At 39.3% G+C, this 10,587-nt stretch overlaps 1 protein-coding gene across 1 annotated transcript; it reads left to right on the top strand.

Moving 5' to 3' along the window:
• The first annotated feature begins 343 nt into the window (after window positions 1-343).
• Window positions 344-1,411, top strand: LOC138498422 (uncharacterized protein F54H12.2-like). The gene has a single exon (XM_069622179.1). It carries the CDS (start codon window positions 344-346, stop codon window positions 1,409-1,411), a length of 1,068 nt encoding a protein of 355 aa, XP_069478280.1.
• Window positions 1,412-10,587: the final 9,176 nt, after the last annotated feature.

Consider the following 10,587-nt stretch of genomic DNA (forward strand, 5'->3'; position numbering starts at 1 on the left):
GAAGCCTCTTTCGAAGGGCTATGCCGTTTCTACGATAGGGGTATGAATTAGCCAAACCACTTGTGAAAACAGCAGCCACAAATATTGCTAAGGATGTGGTGTCTACGGCTACAACATCCATCGCAAATCGTTTTAACCAACCACTGCAAGAGGGTTCTGGGCTGGTTTATGTGAAAAAAAACACAAACAAAAGAAAAAGGACAACACTGCACAGATGGGGCCCTCCAGGGATGCATAAAAAACCAGGATCAGCAACGAAAACGGCTCAGAAGAGAAAAAGAACTCGCAAGAACAGATCGGCCAAGAAAAAAAAAACAGCCCCGGCATTAATATTTTCTAAAAGATGGCGTTTATCCATTGTGCGTTGGGGGAATGTGTGAAATCTGAACTCGATCTGTTTGCTGTACCCCCGACACAAACTAGCATTGAAAACAGCTTTTTCATGGAGGTGGCTCCCCTTGCTGCACTATCTCTGCTAGCGCCTATAGAGTTTTATATATCAGGCTCAACAGAGATGTATCTGGATTTAAATGACACGTTACTATACCTCACTTGTAAAATAACAAAAGCTGATGGGTCAGCTATCCCAGCAATGGCTAAAGTTGCTACAATTGCTTACCCTGTGGCTACCCTCTTTAATCAAGTGGATATTACTCTAGGCGACCGGCTGATTACACAGAGCGACAACATGTATGCGTACAGGGCCTATATAGAAAGCATTTTGAACTACAGCAATGACGCTTTGGACACTCAGCTTACAGCGGGGCTTTTCTATAAGGACACAGCAGGCCATATGGAGGATTATGCTCTAGATGGGGCTAATGCAGGTTTTATAAAAAAAGCTACACATGCCAGAGGGAGCAGAAATTTTGATTTACTAGGCCGTCTACACTCCGATCTATTTTTCCAGGAGAAACTAATGGTAAACGGCGTTGATCTGAAAATTAAACTTTCTAGAAATAAAGATGCTTTTTGCCTCAACAGCGATGATGCTGAAGCCTACAAGCTGATCATAGTATCAGCTAGTTTATTTATTAAAAGGGTGAATGTGTCACCCACGGTCAGATTAGCTCATTCTGATGCTCTACAAGTATCAAACATAAAATATCCGGGGGAGCGGACATCTTTGAAAATGTTCAGTGTTCCAGCGGGTAGCCGTGTTGCCAGTCAAGACAACTTATTCCTTGGACAGTTACCGAAAATAATGATCATTGGTTTTGTGGAAAACACAGCTTTTTCTGGGGCTTACGCCAGCAACCCTTTTAATTTTAAACATTACAACATCAACTACGCAGCTCTTTTTAAAGACCGGGTCGTTATACCGTGTAAAGCCTACAGTCCCAGTTTTCAACAAAAAAATACAATTAGGGAGTATTTGGCGGTAAACACCTGCATGATAAAGGTTTTGTGATACCCCGGGACGATTATGATGGGGGTTATACTCTCTTAGCTTTTGATTTGAGAACTGATAATACATCAACCGGCCATTATAATCTTATTAGAAATGGTAATCTACGCATAGAGGTACGCTTTGCTGCAAATTTAACCAACACGGTGAATCTAATTATTATGGCTCAATTTGACTCGGTTATGGAACTCAACAATCAACGACAAGTCTTGTACGACATGTAATGGATACTTACCAGATCAAACGTTTTCTAAGTAAAGACAAACACGCTAAGAAAACATTCAAGGGTGTGTACTCATGTGATAACCTTCCAAGAGACATAAGTAATGAGCGACCCATTAGTCTTGTGGTGAACACCGATCCCCAAGATCAGGAAGGCACCCATTGGATAGGTATGTTTATAAACAAGGATACAATAACAGTCTTTGACAGCCTGGGGTGTTTCCCAAGCCACCCCATATACAGAGGCGCTATCCTGGACTATGTGTAGGATATAGCACCCGTTATACATTATAATAAAACACCTGTGCAACATCCTGAAGACATCACATGTGGCCAGCACTCCTGTTACTTTGTATCTAACATGTCTGAGAAACACTCTCTGGTAAGGGTTATGCAGACCTATTCACTGGACCACTGGCAAAATGATGTCATGGTTACTGCTTTTGTGAATAAGAACAGCTTTCGGAGATCCTCTGTAAATGTTTTTGATCGTTGGCAAAAATGTACTCTTGTTACTAAACCTTAAATTGTGTACACATATAAATAAACACATTTTCTTTTTAATTGAAAGTCTTTTTTGTCTTATTTTTCATTTATTTAATATTTTATAAACGTGTTGGACATGATCGAAATGATTAGACATAACGCATTTGAAAGTATGAATAATATTTTTATTGCAATTAACTTATTCTTTTTTTTTTTTTGCAGACTGGAAAAGTAATAATAGTAAAAAAAAAAGATATACATGTATATACATATTTTACAACGGTTAAAGATTTTGTTAAAGAAAAGAAAATGAGGTTACACGTTAAACCAAGAGGCTCGTTTACTGGCTTTAATTTTTTTTCTTTTTTTTATTGACATTTCAGATGATTCAATAGCTGGTGTTAAAGGTTTGATCTCAGAGTCTTTTAAATTTTCCAACAGTTCGCGATGTCCCATATTTCCAATTAAGGTTGCGGGCAGGTTCACATCGGCAGCTGCTTGCATAAACAGGTCCCAACCTCGAGGTTTTGTGTGTCTTCCAAAAGCCTGAGGGTTGGTAATGCTGCAAAATAAATCGTGAACATTTGATCCTTTAACAACTGTTCCTTTATAGATAAATTCTCCCTTGTTGTTCCATGTTTCCACGTTTTTTTCACTTCCCATTTTGTTCATCAAAAGTTCTGCATTTTTCCGATAACGGGGGTTAATAGTGTCCAAAACTTCCATTACGATAGGATCCGGGGCAGAGGTTGATAGGGAGGGTTTAGAGCTAATTGCAGGGTCTTCGGGGGGCATGTACAACGTCAGTTTATTTTTCTCATTTTTGACATGTCTAAAGTATGTTAAAGGGATGGTCTAGTAAAAATTTTTATTTAAAAAATAGATAGGCCACATAAAAAAAAAATACTAGTATCCTCCGTTTTAAAACTCCTGTGCTGGCTTTTGCTTTTGCGGCACTAATGAAGGAAAAGCCAGCCAGCTGTAGTAAACAAAGTCTACCGCTGGGTGGCTTTCCCTTCATTAGTGCCGGGACTCGGAGGACGCGGACCGGAGACCAGAGCAGGAAAGCTGCAGCTGAATCTCGGTAAGTGCTATTTATTTTTTTTACAAAAAATAAGCACTAGCTGCGTTTTTTTTTCTACGTTTTTTGGGCTGGAAGAGCCTGGAAAACTTAGAAATAAAACCGCAGCTTTGAAAACGTTGTATTTATGTTTGCGGTGCGCCCCTGTGCTTGCTTTTTCGAATTTTGAGCTTGAATAGCTCAAAATTTTACATAGGAAGTTTTAAAACGGAGGATGCTAGTATTTTTTTTTTATGTGGCCTATCTATTTTTTAAATACATTTTTTTACTAGACCATCCCTTTAAGTATTTTTGTAGAATAGTTGAATAGAGCCCCACTTTATCATAGTCTGATAAATCATGCCGCTTTAAAACCTCTTGCATTTCAGAGTCAAGCCTTAAAGTGGCTGATTTTCGGATATCTGTTTCTTCCCGCTTCGGGGTACTTATACCCTCCAACTGACGTTTGTCAACCAAATACATCTTTTGGGCATGCTCCATTAACCACCCCCTAAAAGCCTAGTAATTAGAGGCAATGCCAAACCTAGGAGTGCCCCTATAAAACCCCCAGATTGTTTTAGAAGCTTTCTTTTGGTTTTTATAGACGACCTCTTGTTACTCAGCTTTTTAAGGAGGGTTTTTTTCTTTTTTAAAACGCCTACTTGCCGGGTGGACAACGGAACGTTACCTTTTATAGTGTTGAAGGCAATCTCTGCTATAGCCGATACTAGATCATCAGAGGCTGAGCACAAAATGGCCTTCCGTGGTTGGGGTGGAGCTGTTACTAGCATTTTAAGAAGAGCAAAGTTCCTACGTATACAGGCCGTCTTGGTAGCTAGACGTCTTTTGTACGTAAACCACGGGTATATCAGGAGGGAAAACACTGGTCCTCAATCTCTAGTCTTCTAAAGTGTTTGTTTTTAGATCCACCAAGAGGTAACCGTAAGGTTTTAAGGTAGCGTCTTCAAAAGCCTCCATAAAAAAACAGGTATTACCCGGGTACATCTGTCTCGCTAGGACGGTTAGTTGGTGTTTATCTCTAGGGTTTTTAAACAACACTATATAGCTGGCGTTTAATGTTATGGAGCGGTTGCCCTTTCCGCAGTAGAATACATTTTGAACAATGTAGCAAATGCTAAGGTTCCTGTGATGTGAGTATTGTGTAAAGGCTTTCTCGATTTCCGAGCTATGCCCTCCTTCCATCATAAGATCATCTACAATAATCATATTAACAAGAGTTGGTGGTAGCAAGCGGTCGTCATTCAAAGAATTTGGTAAGTCCTCCACAAACTTCAGATGTGGTATTGTAGATGCCAATTCATTATACAAGGGCTGCCAGCAAGAAATAAACAAGATAACATTTTCAGGAATGGTATTCATAACAGAGGGTGCTTTTTCTAATAGCTGCTTAATAAAATAGCTTTTACCACAGCTAGAAGGTCCCGCTAACACGCATGAAAAAGGGTGTTGTAACCGGGTATCCATCGTATACGTTGTTCCCTTTTCAATAACCTTAGGGTAATGTTTTGTAATTAGCAGTAAGCATACGCTTATCAAATACTACCCTCAAGGTTTTTTGCAGCGTTTCACTGCTAATCTCCCATTGTTTCTTTTTACGCACTATTGAAGGTTGATGAACTGTGATATTTCTGGTTATGTTGTTTAAAGAGTATTCCTGCACCAGCTCCTTTAAACTGTCAAAATTAATTTTTATACCATTGCTAACATTTAAAGTGATACCCTTTACTTTCATATAGACAACACCGTTGGATGTCCTATAGGACTAGGTTTTGGGACCTGCAGAAACAAATTCTACAATGTGCTCTCCCGGAGCTAGTTTGCTTGTTAAATTACCTAGATAACCCCCCAGGGGCGAGTCCTCATCACCGGGTGAGCTGACAAAAATAACAGAGTCAGTATCGTGGTACAAACAACGGTCTTGGAGGGCATCCTTGACTTTATAAAGCTCCAAACGGGCGTGGGCTGTTGTAAAACATGCAATAAAAATGTTTATGTTGTTGGAGCACGTTGGGAACTCTTTGGCATACTTCCAACAAAGACACGCTGTTTCCTCGTCTATAAACTGTAAGCTTAAAATGTCATAGCCCAAGTCAAAAAGATAAGCGGTCAACTCTTCGGGGTCCGTTATAATGGTTGTGTTTGGAAGGTTTACCCCATAAGGAATTTAAACACAGTTTAGCTAACTGACGTCTAGAGGGATTGTTTTCAATGAACTTGGGTCTTAACCGTATCCCTTGGTGTTTGTAATACTCGTCTATATACCGCTGTCGGGATTCATCATCCTTGCAACTTTCGGGGTAACCCGATGCTTCCTGTTTGTCTCGAAGAAAAACACAAATGTATTTTGTGAACAGCACTACTGTAGCTTTCCCAAAGTGCCATATTTCATAAATCCTACCCAGCCGGTATCCTTTCTGCAAGGCCACTTGTAGCTCAACAGTACACCAGGTACCAGAAATAGAGCGTTCCTTGTCACTGTGTGTGCATTTTTCAGTTTGTTTTGTAGTGGCACAAGTCATACAAAGTGGGAACATTAGTTTTCCAGAAACTCTTTGAGGGAGCACTGGAAAATAAAGTTTTTTAGGGGGGTACACCTGACATTTAATCAGTCCAAAATATTGTTTAACATCTCCAAAATCTTCATAGATAATTTGGGGGTGTCCTAGCGGGTATGATTTTGAATTGTTAACAAAGGGATAGAGACTGGTGTAGTCAAAGTAATGTATCTTTTCACCAGAAGCTATCGCCTGGTAAAGTTTAACAGCATTAGTCCTTCCCCCCAAGAGAGCATCATGGGGTTCTAAGGGTTCTGGTAGATTTTTTTGTTTCAAAAAAATGTTTAGCCCCTCATCATTTTTTAGCATATCTGTCCATTCATGCTCCCAAATTGTAATAACGCGCAAACCCTTGTTTTCAAGAAAATTCTTTTTTAAAAGTGTTCTTCTATGTAAATGGTCATTAGTACAGCCCATCATGGTGTTATAGTCATTTTCCTTATAGCATCGGGGGCACCCGTGAAAAAAACAACCATTACATTCGTAGGCCAATTCCTCCCCATTTAGACACGCATAACCATCTAAAAAATAGGGACCAATCTTTTTTTTCCCCTCCACGCAGGGCATGTTGTATAGGTATACCATCTTGATGGGACAAGTACATCAACCACTGTATAGAAGGGGTAGAAAAATGTTTTTGTTTTTCATGATACAAGTCGATTGGCACTAGGGCTATTGTTGCAGGCTCAAGAAACAGTTGTTTATATACATGCATACACATGCTAGCTAGCGTGATAAAAGTGAATGGATCAACATACGTCACATATTTTAACTCCTCAGGAGTATTGGGTTTCAAAATGTGCTCAATGATACCGTTTCTAAAAATGTTACAGGCTGTTCTCAAAATATTAACATCTTCGCGACAATACCTTTTTAGCTCCCTCTTAAAATCAAAAACATCTTTACGGGCATCTGAATACCATTTTAGAAATGCCTCCTTTTCTTCAGACATCATGAATCCTGAACCATAGCACTCCACAGGAGGAATAGGACCCACATAGTTTTGATTCTGCTGGGTATTAAAAAAATGCGGAAAATAACCTTTTGACCCTGGAAATCCAAAAGCTTTAGGCAATTTACTTAATTTCATAGGCAAAAAATTCAAGCTGTCAATAAACCGAATTTTAAAGGGTATTACCTCTAGAAGTTTTAGCTTTGCACCATGCATTATCAGTTTGACTGCTACTCGCTCTTTAATCATTTCATGTATCAAAAAGAAAGAATCATACCCCTGACTGGTGTGTGCCAGAAAGCTATACCCCCTAAATTTTTGATCCAAGAAATTAGTAATAAAACGCTTAATGCAGTCTACACCATAAAAGGACCACGTCTTATCACCCGTCAAATGTTCGGCATAAACATAGTTTGGGGCGTGTATGATCTCTTGGATACACTCTATATCAAACACAATGTAATCCTCAGTTTTAGCCACATCTTTTGGAACGGTCATGTAACACAAATGGTCCTCCAATGAAACAACTTCAATTTTACATCTAGGACAAATTTTACCACGACATTCATGATCAGCATTTATAAAGCGACCGCATGAAACACAGTCCGTTTTCAAATAGCATTGGGCTAAACCCTGCGCTGCTTTCTCAATGTGTTTTTTAAGGCATTGTTCAGACCGGGCAAAAGTTTGACATTTGGGACATTTAAACTTTGATTCATCCAACACAAGACACCCATCTCTTTGACACATGTGACAATGTAATCTACATTTGTGAGCCATTCGATTGTTGTATATATGACAACAAAAAGGACATAAATTCTTTACCCCTAGAAAACCTTGTAGGTTTAAAATACCGTAATAGTGTTTTTCATGATGTAAAAGATAGACAGTGTTTTTATTAGAAGTGTCACCCTGGGAAAAATATTTCCAAATCCGGTCTTCATTATACAAAATTTTGATCAGCACCCCAAAGTAATCTTCAAATAGGCACACTTCATTAAAACCAACCAAGAGTCTGGTGGACCTCTAAAGCCTTTTTTTGTATGTAACCGTCAGTAACAGTTCTAGGCTCCAGCAGACCTATGATACTGGCAGCCATACCTATATTTAAGTCCCCATCGTTAAAATCCAAAAGCCAACGCTTCTTCTTAGCCACAATCATACTGTAGAGTGTTTTCTTTAAAGGTCTGTACACGGCACCCTCTCTAGATCTAACAATCACAGTTACAATTGTTAAGGGTTCTGTTACAAGAAGCTCAGCCTTACTTTGTAGCAAACGGCCAATGTTTTCTAAAAACTCTAAAACATCAAACACCTGTCGGTGGGATCGTCTAGTAAAAAGAGGTCTATTTAAAGTAGAACTGTCTAAACGGATCTGGACAAAGTCATTAGGACCAGCAGATTCCAAAATGTGGGAAACAAGCCTCTCAACCGATTCTGTTATCAGTAATAGTGCGTGACCTGTTGAGGTTATCCTATCTAGATTCATAAAACGAAAAACTTCATAGTATTCAACACTTTTATATTTTGGTATATCATGGTGATATGTTCCCAAACTCTGTAAAAAAACAGTTTCTGTATCAGACATGTCAGGTGTATCTGGAGAGTGAAGCTCTAAATCTTTCTTTGCACGGCGGGTAATGATAGCTTTTGCTTTTTTTAAGCGTTTCAAAAACATTTTCCTCTGTCTCCTCGAGCGAAGCCATTTTAAACGCAAGGCCTTTGTACCTTTTACAGGTAAATGTGGTATGTCTACAGGCTTAGGGGGTGTATGCACATCTTCCAAACCATACCCTATGGTGCTAGGGGGTGTCATTACGTCTATACCATTTGTGGATTTCCCAGGACCTAACCCAGTCCTTGATGCTGTTATGGGGATTGTCAACTGATTTGGAGCAGCCCTAGCTTTATTTTTGAAAGACTGTTTTTTATAGTCTTGAGCCAGTACATTGGTTTTAGATTTCATGTTGAACAAAAGGTGTTTGGCCTTACAAACACCTCTACGTGTATCAATTAAAGCTTTTTTAGTACACTTTTGCTGTAATCTATACCTCTGGCAGCCTAGGTTTACTTTCTTATGTATACCTGGTAGATGTTTTCCTTTTTTACTATTTAATACATCTACCTCAAATAACCGCTTAGCAGTTTCACCCCTTTTATAACAGGGAACCGTCACCCTGGCAGCTGATGTGTTAACATGTTTAAAGGTATGTCGGGGAGACAATGGTTTATTATCAATCTTGTGAAAATTGTTCACTGCACACACCCGTTTGTTTACACCATTTGGCCCTGAGCTTGAAAGATCTAACGGCTTAGGGGGTCATTTAACCTACAAATAACAGAGGCATATACAAATTCTTCCCAAGCTAATTTTATGTGGGAGTCTGAGTTAACTATAATAGGCTCTTTTATAGGGGGGTTTACAATAGGCTCTTTTATAGGTGGATTTACAATAGGCTCTTTTACAGGGGAGTCTATAATTATTATAACAGGTTCAGAAGCACGGGCTGTTGGTATATCTGGTACCAAAGGGACCTGTTTGAAATTCTGGAAAATATCAGCACACCGTTCACTGTTGGGGCTTGTACGTAAACACGTATGGGGTATTGAATAATCTCCACAATCCAGAGACCGTTGCCTAGTGGTATCCTGTATTGGGTCTAAAGCAGGAAAATCTCCAAGAGGTTCTTTTATAGGGGAATCTATAATTATTATAACATTTTCAGAATCAGGGGCTATTGGTACACCTGGTACCACCAACGCTGGTTCTAAATTTTGGGGAATATCAACATACCTCTCACTGCTGAGGATTGTGGGTGAATAGGTATGGGGCGGTGTACAGTATCCATAATCAGGAGACCGTACCCTAACGACGGCCTGTATTGGGTCTAAAGGGGCTACTACCTTTAAAGATGAAAGCACATTGGAGGGGGTAATCTCACCACAACCTATACTCTCCAGCGGTGATCTATTAGCTGATGGAACTATAGGTGGTATAACCTTTACACAGGACCTTGTTTTTTATCACAGCTAACAGACCGGGCCTGAGGGGGATCCGCCGGAGTGACCTGAATACTTTGATCTTCCACAGCTTCAGAGTTAGTCACATTTAAAATATGTTGAACCCCTGTAAACCATACATCTTTTTTCAAACTTAGTTTAGAGTTCTTTAAACATTTTTGGAGCCCCAAACACTCCTGATAACCCCTCTCGCTTGTTGTGCTAAAGTGTTCTGTGCAGGGCTGACCTGTTTTCTTCACACGAGTCATTGGTGGGACCGCAAAGGGCGTAAGCGCAACACTAGACCCTAAAAATAAACATAATTAAAAGAAAATTACAAACTCGAAGTAAAAGCCTATTCCTTATAAACATACACCATCCTATAACCTAATACATGCTTCCTTTTAATACAATCAAATCACATAAACACCTATAATAATATATGCCCTAGATACCTTTATAAACCTTTAATCTATAAAGCTAGCAAGCATAAATAACATACCTTGCGTGCTGTCCCCTGAATAGGTCCTTTTCAAAATCCCCTTAAAATGCTCTAAGGTCTGGCCTGTTTTTTTCACACGATCGGCGGCCTGCCATCCAGAGGTACCATGCGCTAATCCTTTAGACTTCTTCACAACACTAGACCCTAAAAAATTGACCATAACATAATCAAATACATGTTTACAAAACTAAAAACATAAGTGTGATTCCTTATAACCAAAGAAGCTCATAAATCCTAATAATTGTTTCTTTCTAAAGCATACAAAACCCATAAAAAATAAAAAAAACCTATAATAAGCGTTAAAGCTGCTAAGCAAACATAAACCACGTACCATGCGTATCCACCTCTAAGCGCTTCCTTTTCGGCTGACCCTCAACATGT

This window comes from Ambystoma mexicanum, chromosome 5q, assembly GCF_040938575.1.
Source record: "Ambystoma mexicanum isolate Mex_15411 chromosome 5q, UKY_AmexF1_1, whole genome shotgun sequence".
Classification (NCBI taxonomy): Eukaryota; Metazoa; Chordata; class Amphibia; order Caudata; family Ambystomatidae; genus Ambystoma; species Ambystoma mexicanum.

Bases quoted from the DNA above. Each gene is read 5' to 3' on its own strand.
- LOC138498422 (XM_069622179.1), top strand. From the start codon at position 344: ATGGCGTTTATCCATTGTGCGTTGGGGGAATGTGTGAAATCTGAACTC.